This window comes from Calidris pugnax, unplaced genomic scaffold (assembly GCF_001431845.1).
Source record: "Calidris pugnax isolate Ruff unplaced genomic scaffold, ASM143184v1 scaffold38, whole genome shotgun sequence".
Classification (NCBI taxonomy): domain Eukaryota; kingdom Metazoa; phylum Chordata; class Aves; order Charadriiformes; family Scolopacidae; genus Calidris; species Calidris pugnax.
The window spans coordinates 6928863-6943797 of record NW_015090995.1 but is presented as its reverse complement, the minus strand read 5'-3'; the positions used below and the strand labels follow the sequence as shown (position 1 = coordinate 6943797).

General features: G+C 40.2%; 1 protein-coding gene across 1 annotated transcript in view; it reads right to left on the bottom strand.

The window, feature by feature from the left end:
* AFF2 (AF4/FMR2 family member 2) overlaps positions 1 to 14935 on the bottom strand; it is a 341823-nt gene that overhangs the window by 24860 nt on the left and 302028 nt on the right. Inside the window, exons 11-16 of the mRNA XM_014954912.1 lie at positions 12965 to 13127; positions 11413 to 12432; positions 9151 to 9275; positions 2715 to 2949; positions 688 to 827; positions 69 to 132 (exon numbers count right to left, since the gene is read on the bottom strand). Coding sequence (XP_014810398.1) covers positions 69 to 132; positions 688 to 827; positions 2715 to 2949; positions 9151 to 9275; positions 11413 to 12432; positions 12965 to 13127 — 1747 coding nt within the window. The remainder of the gene's footprint in view (positions 1 to 68; positions 133 to 687; positions 828 to 2714; positions 2950 to 9150; positions 9276 to 11412; positions 12433 to 12964; positions 13128 to 14935) is intronic.

The window sequence follows — 14935 nt, the reverse complement described above, 5'->3', positions numbered from 1 at the left end:
AGAATGTAGAGTTTTGTAACACCCAGCTCCATAATGGAAAGAAACAAAAAACCCCTGTGATAACCTACCAATGCATCTGCTTTATGCTTCAGCTTCTTAGCCTCTTGCATGTAATAATCCGCATTGTGAAGCCTAAAGAGACAAAAGCCATTATTACAAGTCTTTATTTTCATACAGTTGGGCAAATGTTGTTTATGAAAATTGCTGACTGCTTCCAAGAAAAAATTTGGCATATACACGCACTTATCTCTTTAAATCTTAACCTGAATCTTAATCTGAAACTGCTGTATGCATACATATGGTGGGTGACCAGAATATAAAATAACTAGCCATAGAGACTGGCCACCCAAAGGACTCATTAATGTGTGCTGAATGGAGGAAAAGGAAAAATATTTTAAAGTAATTAAGTATAAGAAGTTTTCATTAGAGAATCTAAAATAAAAAATGAAGAAGAATTACCGTGAACCAACATTCATGATCTGAAAACATTTATCAACATAGTCTTCATTAATCAGTGACAACAGTTCATTTGTAAAGATTAAAACTGTGTGCCTTTGTGCAGCACTATCCGCACAGGTGCCCAATGCTAAAGCTATAATCAAAGATACTCTCTCACTGGGAGCTCTGCTTGCATGAAAATCCCAGCTACGTAATGTGCAGCTAGCACAGAGGTCCAGTAATACTTACACATCATCAAATGTTATTTTGGGTCTTCTGGGCTCAGAATTCCCATTGGAAAGTGTTGGCATTGCAGACCAGATGTCTGTTTCTAGATGGCTGGTGTCAAGAAGAGTGTTAGCTGTTGGTGTATTGTGAGATTCTTCCTCCTAGAAAAAACAGGACTGATAGTAACTCTTCATAGTTCCAACAAACACCTTCCAACAATATCAGTGTTCATATCCACCCCCGCAAAAACCCCAAACAAACGAAAGGCTGAGACACAAAGTAGCATTCATATGTACCCAACTACATCCAGTTTACCTCACAAAATCACCCTTCCATCCTATACAACATAAGCCTATTAGATTAATTAGGCAACATGACTCTACCTCTGACCCCTCACCTGAAGTCATTAACTTACACTCTTAGATAAAGTCAGCCTGGACACCACAGTGTTACTGACGAGAGACACTGGCTAAAGCAAGGGTGGGGAAATCTAATACAGAGGAGCTGGATGTAAACTCAAACTCATTCAAGGTGTACCACATTAATTTAACCTTTTTTTTCTATATTACTATTAGCTAACTGTAAGATGTCTAAAATGTCTGCTCTGATTTCAGCAAGGAACAGTTTCCTCACCCTTGCTGCACAGAACAGAGAGAAGAATGGGAAGCAGAAGTCAGGAGTTGTGACTTTGCATTGATTAAAACCAGAAGCATCACAGAAGCATTTAAATCAGGCAATTGCAACTTGCAAGCTAGGTCCACAACCAGATAAAACTAAATTACAGATGAACCAATGGACTAGGGAAAGAAATCTAACGTATTTTAGAAGACAACTATTTCATGTATCAGGATAATAGATAAACCAAGGATAAATCTGCCTAGAGATGCTGGGAGTGAGAGGAAGTGGCCCTGCTGTTTACATAGCATTGTTTATTTGCTGACATACGCAGTTCATTTTGGCATTGATTTCAGTTGAAGGCTTGTGTATTACTCTCGCAGCTTGAAGTGACACAATGATATCAGAAAGCAACAGGGATGAATGAATAAGGTGAAGTGATTTGTCACCTACGATCCAATGCAACTTGTGAGTTTTACTATTCCAGTGCAGGGTAACAACCTCTCACAAAGCAGCGAACTGTGAAAATCGGGACTATGTATGTCCTTTTCTGTGGCAAAATTTTCTTCTTGTCTTTTAATTTTGACAGTGATACTAAGATCCAGTTTGATACTAACAGTATGTTTGAAACTCTAGAGGGAGGACTTTTTTCTAAAATGGGCCAAAAACCCAAAGTTTCCCTGTTTAACCCAAAAGATGATGACAAACTGATGTGAAATATTACTTTTTTTAAAGTCAATTTTCTGTGCAGCTTCTAGTTCGGGCTCTTTTTCATGTATTATCAGTAAAAAAACATCTGAATCTGGTGAAAAACAAACAAGAAAGAATTGCCTATGTGAAAACCTTTGATGGGGAGATGTTCCTAACAGAATGATGTCTTTGTGGGAGGGAAAAAATGATATTTACATGGTATAAAATATGTAATTTGTGGAGATCGGGTGTAAATAAATCTTACTGCTGTAAGCTGGGAGCCTGCAAACTCAACCCATGTTGAGTGTACTATGCACAGGTAGCTTTTGTTAGATTTTTATTGTTTGTAAAGTTTATGCTGCAATATTCAGTGTAACTACAGTGCTTAATTCTGGCTGAGAATGTGGGGTATTTAGGTGATGGATACTTAAATTCTTGAGGTTTTATTTTCAAAATGTGTGTGCTGTAGCTGCAGAGTTAAGGGACTAATTGCAGCTACTTGGTGGTTGCAAAGGCTCTCCTTTAAGGTTGGGTACTGGCTGCTTCCTAACGCTGACCTAAAAATGGAGCGTGCAAGAGTTGCTTATGCCCACCTCTGCAAAGATCCACTTCTCACTGCTCTTCAGTGGAGCTACATAAGCATTTAAAAATAGATACTGGGAAAAAAAAAAATCAAACAGAACAAAGCTAAGTTAATTTTATTTTAGCTTGTTCACTTCCAGCAACTGAGGTTGGTTACTTACACAGATTCCTTTGGGGTTAGAAGAGGATTTATTTTCATTCTTTCTGTGTTTAGAAACAGAGGAGGAAGAGCTGCTGGTCTGTGAGGTGTTTGTGATGTTGGTCTCTTGGCTGAAGGAGCTGTTGTCACTGCTGTGCCGCCGGTGCACAGGCTCATCCAAGAGGGGGGATAACGGAGGAGGGAACAGCTTCTCTTCTCTTTTCTTTGCCACCTTCTTCACTGAGCTACCGCTGCTCCTGGGACACAGATAAGAACCAGATGCATTTCAAGATCTTTGATTAATCCTCCACAGCACAAAGCTCTAGATTTTATTTACTGAAAAGCCAGCTCTACCATCAAATATGCCCTGCATTCCCCATGGCCTAGGAACCAAGTCAAAAGAGGACAGGCAGTGAAAACAGAAGAGCTGTCTCTGCCTTTTCAATGGCTGCAGAAACCTCCTGCTTTGGAGGACAACTTCCAGTGCATTAGTACAAATTGCACCCAATTTAAATGCTAATTTGAGTCAGTCTTCATTTGAGAGGTCACAGAGGTTCTGACTCAGCAAAGTGCTGGAAAGTTTTATGCATGGCGTTAGCTCCTTTGACATCAAGTATGACTATTTATGCGTTTAACATTAAGCATCTTTTTAAGAGGTGGATTAGGGCCCACATAAGCAACCTTTGCAAAAAACCATAATCGCACACGGCATGTGAATCAAAAAAAATAATTTATAACAACTACAAAATGATAACCATAACAATAACAAGATAATAATTATTTGACCTCTAGAATAAAACCATTGTTCAACACTATATTAAAATGATACATTGTAGCTGGCAAAAGCCCTTGAGCAAATATTGCTTGATGAATTGAACATGATTCAGAAAATGAATGTGGTTTTGACATGAAAGCTCAAGTAATATGATAATCTATTGTCTGTTTTATGTACAGAAATTGTTAGCTGACTAGAAATGGCAGCTGTGACATACAGTAGAACCAAAAAAACCTACCAGACCTTTCTGCCCTCAAATGCATCAAAATAGAGAAAACCAAACCCCAACACCCCACTGACTGTTTAACATGTTAATCTACTCACAAGATTTTGTTTTAGGTACTGTCCTAGCTCAGTCAATGAAGATAACCTGTATTTTAATCTTTTGTTAGACATCTAATATTGCACTACAAAATCATTTACTTTTCATGATTATTGACTAAAATCTCAATAACAAATTAAGTCAACAAGAATTTATGTTTCGTTCCCAGTCATTTTCAGTCACTGTCAGGAATTATAGACCTCCTTTGCCTTAAAGGAACCAGAGAAAGAGAAGGCAGCAACCCAAGTTTCCTTATTCTGGAAACTTCCTCATTACGGAGTTCACTCTCATTCTAGTCTGGCCTCTTTTCAGTTTTACCAGCAGTACTAATATCTACACCAGCTTTGGTCATTCCCCTGATTAAGACCTTCAGTGACACAAAAATATTGTAGCCTACCTGTGATATCACTGAGTGAAATCAAACAAACTCCCCATGTTTCAGGTTTTATAGCTCTTCTATTCAAAACTATTTTAATTCCACTGAAGCAGAGTTAAAAATATCTTATTTGAAATCCTCTGATATTAAAGATCTTCAGGCTGAAGAAATAAAATGAGCACAGAATTCATATTGCCGAATAGCAGGCCTGGGATGGATGCTGTCCTGCTCAGAAAACACATGGGCCTGAAGAAGATCAAAGTAAAGCAACTAGGTTGGAAGAGACTGGCAGTTCTTCGAAGAGACTGATTTTATGCACATGTGGTCCTGCAATATATCCTCCAAAAAGTTCTGACTTGAAGCCCCATCTGTTAGCTTTCTTACCCCCAAAGGGCATTTTGGAACTCAGACAAGTTACCGCAGCTATAGCACAATAATACTCTGAACCTTTTCCAGAGGAAAGTTTTCCAGAGGAGGGTAAGCACTGCCCCAGGAAATCATGCATGTTACTGGATTGTAGGGAGGCCAAGCAGACACAGCTCGTGAAATACCCAGGAGTAGAATCCTTCCAAACAAGTGTCCTACACAGGGAGTCCTGAACTTGCATATACTGGTGGGAGCACAGAGTGAAGTGGTTTTCCATGCCTCTGTGCACAGAAGTGTGTGGAGCTCTTCTTTCTCCCTGGTACAGCTTTGCAAAGGAAGAGCAACCAGGTCTGGCATGTCCATCTCAAAAGCAACCGAAGAAAAAAATCAATGTGAGCCATTGGCCAAGTCCACTTTAGGATCTGACCCTGCACCACTAGTGAGGCTCCTCAGCACATCCGTGGCTATTTCCAGGATTAATGCAGGACTGTCACTTGCAGAGTCCACCACTGCATGGGGAAACTTAAGGAACATATAGAGCAAGAAAAGTCACATTCCTCAGCTGCTACACAGAGGTGGAGGGACTTAATAGGACAAGAAAAAATTAAGAAGGCTGCAGGTAACACACTTAAAACTTCACCACTTAAAACTTCACCAGTTCACTTCAACTTTGGGTTCAAATATAAGATGGGTCAAACCAAGATATAAGTGCAGCTACACAGCTGTGGCACACCAGTAATTCTGTGGGTAGAAAGACTTAATTGTAAAGGAAAATGCACTTGAGGATATCTTTTTTCCTACATAACTCAAATTCAAAAAACCCAAACAAAACAACAATACTTTACCATTATAATTCTGTCTGGTTTTTTTTTCCTTTTTTTTTTTTTCCTTATTGCCTACTTAATCCTATGTGTTATCAAAGGAATTAAGCTGATAATTTATTTAGCAATGTTACCTCCCTCAGATTTACGCCAAAGCATTTATGTTAACAATAACCTCCATGAAATAGGTTGTTACCAGCAGTTAACCAGATTGTCACTTTGCTTTGGGCTGTTAATGGGCTAAGAAACTGGTCTTTGATTGCAGTAATCGCTAATTTTGAATGAATTTATTGCAATAATTACCGAGACTCAATGGTTTAATTTGCTGACATGATTGTTAGTTAAACTATATTTAAAATCTAGGGAGAAACACAATAAAAGCGCAAGGAAAAAATACAAGCAGAACTGATGGTCTTGTGGCTGCAGGGTTTATCTTTGTGTCTGAAAAGGCCAATTATCAAGGAACAAGGAGGCTCCCCATCTGCTTTTTCTTTTCCAGCCTTGTTTCTTTTAGGGCAGAAAGCAAGCAAGCAGGCAACAAGAGGTCAGTGTGTGAAGGAGAGAGAATTTCCATCTTCTCCCACATTTCAAGCTGCCTTTCTTTGCCCTTTCTTTATCCGCTCCTTGTGGTATGCAGTGGCATCTCTGGCCTGTTAGTGAGACAAAGCCATTGTCTATACCAATCACTTGGCTTTCCTTTGCCTCTACTCTCCCTGTCCACAATGAAGTGCCGCACATTGACGGTGTATCTGATTTTCTGCAGGGGGTTAGCAGGGAAAGGTCACTCCCGCATTAGCTTGGACCATATGGCAGCAACTGAATGAAGCTGAAGTCATTGTCATAGATGTAGAAGGCTGTCTCTGCCGTGAAGGAACCCCAATGAACGCCGGTGTGCCTACCCAAGGGATCAGCTAATATTTGTTGCCTGCACTTACAGGTGCATCTTTAACTAAAGGTCAAACAAAAGGGAACAGGAAATCTTGAAAAACAGGCTGCAATGCTTGCCTCAGACAGAATTCTAGCGTGCCTGTTGGACAGCAGGCACGTTTCACTGGTACAAATCTAGTTTGAAATTCAGACTCACAGTTTGCATCAGCAAATAACTCTCTGTGTTGTTACAGACTGCCAAATGTTGGCGAAAAGTGCTCTGTCTGGACTAGGTCTACCAATCAGGTACTCACATATAACTGGTATGCTGCAGCACATACAATTAATGCTTAAATTAAAATTGCTCTGGCAAGCAAGTAAATACATAAATAAACCTCTGCTGCAAAGTGGGCAGCTGATCTGACAAAAATCCTGCCTCACAGCAGCGTTTCAAGGAATTACTGTGAATTACTTGGACAAAACACAGTATCATCTATTTCTTCATTTGCTATGAACTATCAGAAATATGGAAAATACAGTGGCAATAGTCTGAATAATTATATTTTAAGTGTGATGTCAGATTCAGGAAAAGGCATCAGCCCCAGAGCGTGTGAGGGAAGGAACAAGCAGAGAGGTAACTCGCTGCTTATGCAATGAGTACAGAATACAAACCAGATCTCTGGTTGTGCAAGTGGCTTTTAAGTTCACAACTCATTGTTTGAAATTTCTACACTCAAATTTTACATGTAGTCATAGAAACTTGTGGAAATTAGGCATATAATTGCCCATATTAGACATGTAACCCTTTAAAAATTAATTGTGCATCTTTGCTTGCTTTATTGAGCTCATATATTTAGGGAAAGATTATGAGAGAAATGTATTCAAATGCCTAAACCACAGACAGGCAGCCAGTGGGAACTGCAAAAGCACAGGTGTGGCCTATTTTTCACTGATTCCTCCAGACTCCTGAATGCCTCCAGATTTTGGCCCAGAGATCACGGTCTCTCTGTCAAAACACTCTTTTATCTATAAAAACCCAGTGAAAGCCTCTGAAGTCTGCTTTGGGGAACTTGGCTTGTTGGCACAGGGATTAAGTTTTATTGGGAGAGACTTAAGGTTCCTCCTGAGTGAGAACATCCACCATGGGACCTAACGCCTTCTTAATGGATGAACATCATCATCACACCTGTAGCTGAAACACCCTCATTCCTTGAAGTCCTTACATAGACACTTAGGAGTTCTGAAAGAAAATGTGGAATCTTTGGGAATAAAGGAGCAAATGGCAAAGCCTGTCTTTCAACCTTTTACCACTGAAGTGTTATTTTCCCCCATGCCCTTCAACAGGGTACTTTCAGCTTCCCCTTTCTTCTGCCTCCCCTTAAAACTCTACTTAACCCTCTGGAGAACAGAACCACTCCTGACTGCTTGAAAACAATCTGGGGCTCTCCAGAAATTTGTCGTCACACAGTTCAGCCAGCCCCCTAATCTTTTGGGAAATACATTGATCTATATTCAGTTACACATCTCTGGGAGCTGAAGACCTGAATTATCAAACAATATTGCAGGTTTCAGGACTCAGGCCTCAATCACTGCTTTGGAAAAAAAGTAAAAAAATTTTGTTTCAAAATTTGAGGCAGAGGAGAGGAAAAGCTAGCATATGGAAATAACTATTGACGGACACAATTATATTTTAACAGAGAATACCAAGGGCTTGAAAGCTCCGAGGAATCAAATTAATGACCTGGAAAACAAGCTCAAATTAAGAAACATCAGGTTGGGGGTGGATCCTTAGGGCTTGCTGGCGACAAGAATAGAAAGATTTTTTTAATGGATTGTGGAGGTGTTGGGGATGGATAATCCTTGATTCCCTCCGCAATATATCTCTGCTCATTGTATTTCTAGCAATGACAATCAGGCAACACCCATCATGATGTTTATCAAACGTGCAACATGTTACAGACCACATTGTAACTTTCAACTCATCTGCCTTTTCCAGACTCCAACTCTGATTTTCTCAGTGGTAGAATGAGGTGTTAGTTCAAGGACTGAAGTTACTCCATAATTACACCACTATAAATAAAATGATGCTTAACCTTCTTCATGGATTTTAAAATTTGTGTGCTATTTCGTAAATGATTTTTGACCTTTATCTAAGTTTAAATAATACTTCAATCACATTGTTTTCAGAAGCACATTGCGGGTCTGTTTCTTTGCGTGTCCTAGTGTGAAGCCGAAAGAAGTGCCTCATCTCAAAATTGTAAAAGCACAAAATTGATGACAGAAGGGAATTGGACTCTTTGGTTATTTATAGAATGTTAATCTTGTGATTATACTAATCAGAATCATTATTTACGTGGCGCCTGTTTGCTCAAGCATTATAGCCGTCTCTCAAAGACACTCTGAAAGGCACAAACTATTTGATTATACATCTGCTGAAACACAAAGCACGTATGTCTGAAACATTTAAGATGGTCACCCCTGGCATGGCTGTACACACAGTTAAAGAATAAGAGCTGCTGAAGGGAACAGAAAAGTCCCTATTTTGTTCAATAAAACTGAGAACTGTCTCTTGTAAAATGATTTTAAAAAATAAATTCCAGGTAATCAAATAAAGCCCACTTTTAGTAGGATTATCTGGCCATAGAGGTTAAGGATGATAGGGGTAAGAAAAAAACATTGAAAGGATGCAGTATGGGGGTAGAAGAGTACACCAGGATTGTGGTGGCACTCAGAACTCCTGTAGTCTATCAGAAGGATGAATGAATCTCATTCAAAACCATGTGGATCCTCTTCCTGATGGATGGGAATAGCAATGCTGGGTCACTTACGCTTATGGGCTGTAAAGCCCATCTGGCTCTACAGCAAAGACATTTGTAGAACAGTACTGTGAAATCCCTCATGAATGTTATGTGAAAAAAAAAAAGAACTTACTCTTTAGTGCTGGTTAATCTGTGATTCGGTATCGGAGAGATACAGGGTGGGAGCAGGCATGAAGCTGAAGTGTCCTCCAGGCGCTGCTTCTTGCTTTCAACAAAGGTATCCAGGCTTTCTGTCTGCTTTAACAAAAAAGGTAGAGCTTGAAAGATCCAGCACGTATGCACAATTTCACTTGCCATTAAGAGGAGCTCAGGAATCTCAGTGCACATCCTTTACAGTAGCAGCAGTTAAAACACTGGTCTAAAAGAAGTCAAAGTCACCTGAAATCAGGGCTAAACGTGCTCCAAACACATGACATGAAGTTATATAACAAGTGACATAGCCAGATAATTAGGAAGCAAAATGCCTCATATGCTATAGTTATCTTCTGTAGTGCACTGGAATTTAATTAATAATTCAGATGGAATGACTTGATAGCACCAAATCTTACTCAAGTAAATAGCTTTTACTCATTGACTTAATGGAAGTTGATGGGAAAACTTCCCTGAGTAAGTATTCCTCACAGGACTAGAGGACTACAGGACTGAGCTGGGGTAGTCATTAACAGTGATAGCTCGTTTAAAATTTGCTTTGAAAGATTCCCTGATGCATGACTTTTGTGCCTGAACTAGGATGATACAAGCAAAGCTGATTACTGCTCTGTCACTGGAACCTTCATATCAGCCTTCAAGCCCACTAGTAGATGGCTGAAAGAAATCTTTTAATAGTGTGATTTAGAAACACAAATCAGGGTCTCCCTTCCCTGTTTTAACTGTTGATATACCCTCAAGTCATCCTAATTGGTTTGTTTCCCCTTGGGTAGCAGTGAACAATCATACAGCAACTGAACAGGCTGTTTCAGAGTGTAGCTTAGTTTGTACAGTCCCAGGGCGAGGTTCCTCGTTTTGATACTTTCTGATTCAAAATCCCAGCTAATGAAATTACGAGGTTCCAATTTTCATATAACCCTTTTCTTTTTTTCTTGGGAGCCCTCAATTTAATTGCCAATATATATTATTATATTATATATTAATGTTTTAGCCAAGATTCCTTCTCCATCATACTGACACCCCACTAAGTTACCTAGCAAGAAGGTTTTCTGTCTAATTAATGTACACTCTGGTGTACTCATACATACACACAAGCATGGACATTTATACATCCCGTTCCTCTTTCTTTTCTCACTCCTTCTTACATCTCTGCCTTTAGTGTACAGCTAGAATATAAATGGCATAAAAACCTGCTGAGTTTACTCATGTGATTATTTCCACTTAATTCAACAGGGAAGGAGCCAGTGCAGTGACTCATGTAGGCAGGGGTGCAGACCCTGTGTCTGCCTGGCATTGTTTGTCTTTGTCTTGTATTAACTCTCTCGTATCATTGGACTGCTCAAACTCAGGATTTCAAGAATTCCATTAGAACAGAGAGCTGAAGTCACTTTCACTATGATTTATAAAATTTGGGGTATAAAAAAAATTCCGCTATGATGACTTCTCACAGACAGACCAAAGCAAAACCATTTCAGCTGGAAAAACTGACTGCAAAAATTCATTTACGATATAAAACTTCAGTTTCTTCTCTGAAAACACATTTAGTTTGAAGTACACTGTCATATCCCACAAGATAGGGTACCCTTGGGCATAAATAACATAAAACACATGATAAAACATAATGCCTTAAGCCAAAATATATTTGCTTTTTCAGGTAGCTGTGTAGAGAAGGCAGCTAGTTAAGCAAATGATATTTCTATGAATCATATTTGTTTATACAACAAAACAATATAAAGACTAAATTCACTAGGAGCATAAGCAAGCACCATGCCATTGATGTTAATGAAGCTATGCCTGTTTAAGCCAGTGGTGAAAATGCCTTAATTCTGCAGACAATGAAACCCTGCCTTCCAAACAGAAGTAACATTTTCTGAGTATGGCTGAACCCGTAGCAATACGAACTTATCATTACAAATCTCTGCAGATTACAGAACACTGGACATTAATAGGTAAGGGAGCAAATATAGTGAAAAAGCTTGTTAGACCAATCTAAAAAAAATACATTGTTCATTGATTTTGTTAGCTGGAGTTTGTTTTTTTACTAGTTTCTGATGTTAATTAATACATTTGTAAATGTATGTCTTTTGTAACAACAATAAAGCCTTAGCGTTACTCCTCCTTATGGCCCTGCTGCAGGTGCCACGTGGATTCACTCACTGGCTGCTGTCCTAACCTTGAGGACGCATAGAAATTCAGTGTTTTCCTCCGGACGATGAAAATTACTTACCTTGTGTTTCCTTTTGGATTTTGTGGATGGTTTTTCAGCTGCTGGGGTAGGGGACTCTCGAGATGGTCGTCTGTGTTTCATATTTGCCTCTCTCGATTCACTTTTCACAGACGTGCTCTCAAAAGGCTCTTGTCCAGGTATCCTAGAGAGTAAACTAAGGTCTATTTTCACCCACAGAGATTTGAGTTCTTCATATTCTCTCAGTGGGGACAGAAGTTCATTTTGTACGATTGGGATAGGAGAAAAGAGCTGCTCCTCCAAGTCGTTGCTGGTCTGGTCAATGGATGTGTTGCTGCCATTGCTAGTTAAACTACTTACGCTGAGGATGTTACTGCCAGAGTCCTTCACTTTGACGCCATTGCCAGACCCAGTGCAAGCTGGCAGCACCTTTGCCTGCAAGCTCTCCTCCTGGTCTGTATTTGAGTCAGAAGTAGATGAATCCGTTTCAATGAATTCCCGGGACTTGGGAACAATTTTGCTGGGGCCTCTGTACTTTTTCTTCTCCGAAGTGAGGCCTGTGCTAGTTCGTGGTTCTTTCCTTGGAGCGGTCTTCCCAACTGCTGCTTTAGTTCGAACCTTTGGCTGCTCGGGGGGTTCCTGTGTGTCTTTTTCTTTGGGAGTGTTGCTGGTATTATTTGGTTTGGGCCAGTTATACTCTTCTACACTGGAAGTCCTTTCTACCTTTTTGGGTTGCTTTTTCCCAGTAGTCCTTTGTGAAGTTGGCTCATTATGAGCTGGTGACTTCTGCTTGGAGCTCTTTGCCTCTGGGGTTTTCTGGGCAACCCGCGGTTTGGCTTTCTCTCGGATGGGACTAAGGATCGCCCTGTCTTTGGAATCGGTCGGGGGCAGGCTGCTGTTGAGCTTCCCTTTGTTTGGCCCTTCGGCCTGCTGGTTGCTCTGGGCCTGGGAGCTGGTCTCGCTGTGAGGCTCATTTTGATTGTTGATGATGGTCTTGTTGTGGGGGTTCACTTTATTTAGCCATTTATCCAGCTGCCATTTGTTTGTTGAGGGGGGTTCAGGCTGCAGTTTGAAGAATGAAAAAGAACAAATCTTAGACAGAAGCAACGCTTTTCCCTTTAAATGAGAACGTTTTTAACCTACCCTTTTATTTCAGTCAACTAGTGGCGACTGCTAGTTTTACGGGAGTATTTATGGAGTATTTATGGTTAATTAGGCTTCCTTATCTGGTTTACAATGTGGCCCTGGAGAAATTTAATACAACTAAAAAGTTTAGCTGGTCCCCGAAGACATAGTTTTGTCATGTTGCCTTTCCTTAGTCCCAGCTGAATACTGTGTCAATAAAATCTTCTCTAGCTACTGGCAAAAATCTAAATATTTCTTTAAAGCAATTCAAATGTAGGCCAGAAGGATTCTTCCAAAAGCTAGAATGAGTATGTGGGTCACACACGTAAAACTGTAAAGGAAGAAAAAAGTTGACAGCATCAAACAGCACAGAACTCCAACGTTTTTCTAACAGGGAGCAGGATTTCCCTCCCTCCCATGCCTCCCCCTCTGAGCCCCCGCTGGTGTGGAGCGGAGATTGTGGCTTTACCTCCGGCGTGGCACTGCGCGACTCCTCGTTGCACTCGCTGTCACTGGAGCTGCTCTCGCTGTCGGAGTCGGACTCGGAGCTGCTCTCGGACTCACTGGAGCTCCCGGAGCCACCGCTGGAATGGGCCAAGCCGGTTGCGTGTGCTGCTGGCACCGGCAGGCTGCTGTGGGGAGAAGATCCTCTCGTGTCAGTACCCCGTGGGTCTGTTTTAAAGTAGTGCCTTGGGGGGAGCCACCCAGCGAACCCTGTTCACACCACCTTTCCTCACTGTCAACTCCCTCCCCCGCAGCACAGACCCAATGGAAGCTCCAGTGGCCGTGCCACTGCGTAGCCACCAAAGGAGCTTACGCTTCATGGGACGCACTGATAGCGGTGTTGATAACATTACCACCATCATCACCCTCAAATGAGAAACACTTCAGTGTCACAAGCCTGAGCTTATTAGCCCAATGATTGCGAAAACTAACAATCACACTTAAATAATTCATTAATGGAATCATGGTTTCTTCATTTTTTGCCGGTTCATTTATAATTTATGATCAAAGGAAGGACATCAGGCAACTAATATTGGACAGGGCATTTTAAAAATTAATTTTAATGAATACTTTTACACTGCAGCATACAAAACCTACATATTCTTGACAAGTCTCCAGAGACTGCCCAAGAATTTTTTATTTATAGCTGTTTTTTCTCTCATGTTTATGATAATGCAGTGAGAAAATGGCATTCATGCTGAAAATAAGCCTCTCTGTGAAATCTATTTTTCTGCGTGTTCAGCTGTCCTCTAAGATGTATTTATTAGCAGTGCACTGAGTGTCATTGTTTTTCCTCAGCACTTATTTCTAAACTGAGAGGTTGGATGACCCCAGTTTTTAGCACTACAGAATTCTGCCAGTCTGAGTCTTTATAAACTCATCTTTAATTTCAACTTTTTTGTCACGGAGATAACCATAAGGTTTTATGTCTCTTCAGCTGATCTATACAGAGACTTTTTGATGATTGATTTTAAATTTGTGAAGCTGACAAAGCAAAGTGTTTGAAAATTGACACCATTTGCTAGTACTCCTTTATGGATATTCAATACTTCACCTTAATATATCATGTGCTGTGTGTGTCCCATATCAAGTGATCCAGAGATGCCTAGAAGTTACAGTACAGCTTTCCCTTCATTTCTGCTGCCTGCTTTTCCACTTTCCTCCAAGAAGGATTCAAGTAAGCCAGGCACATGCCCTCCTTCCCTTTTCAAACTGAGATGCTAAGTACATCAAGATACCCTCTTAAAAAAGCACAGTAACCAGAAAAGCCAGAAAACCTGATGTGTGACCCTGCTCCACTAGAACCTTTACAGGTATTGCCATTGGCTTCCGTGATGATAATAGATGGTCTTTAATTTTCTTCTTACACTAAGCTACTTCCTCTCTCCCTCCTTGTTGGTAAACCCATCCCTTACATCGTGGTTGGTAACATAACTGTCTCTTTGAGCACTGCAATGGCCCTACAGTGCCCATTGACAAAACAGCTTGGTGCTTTAGGGTGCATTAATGAAACAAAATTACTCACTTGGGTAATTGCTACAGATCACTAACTTTGTTGCTCATTAAGCGCATATACTTTTTTTTTTCCTTCTTCTAGAGGCTCTTGACTCAACTGACTCAAGTAGATCTACTTAAAAAATTTCAACTGGAAGTAACAGGTAGATCAAAAGAACAGATGCTTTTAAAAATATGGGCATATCCAAAAGTATTATGGGAAACTAAACATTGCTGAATTAAAAGAATGGATCTTACACCGTGCATTTGATGTCATTGTTTTTGAAAACCATTTCTGCATTTGTTTTTCTTTCTTTATCCCTCCTTGTCAGCTCAAGAAAGTGTAGGGAAATATATTTTTGACTTTTTTTTTTTTTTTTTTTTTTTAAGAAAAAAAAAAAAAAAAAAAGGGGAAAAAAACCTAAATGGGTTTGTGGGGGGG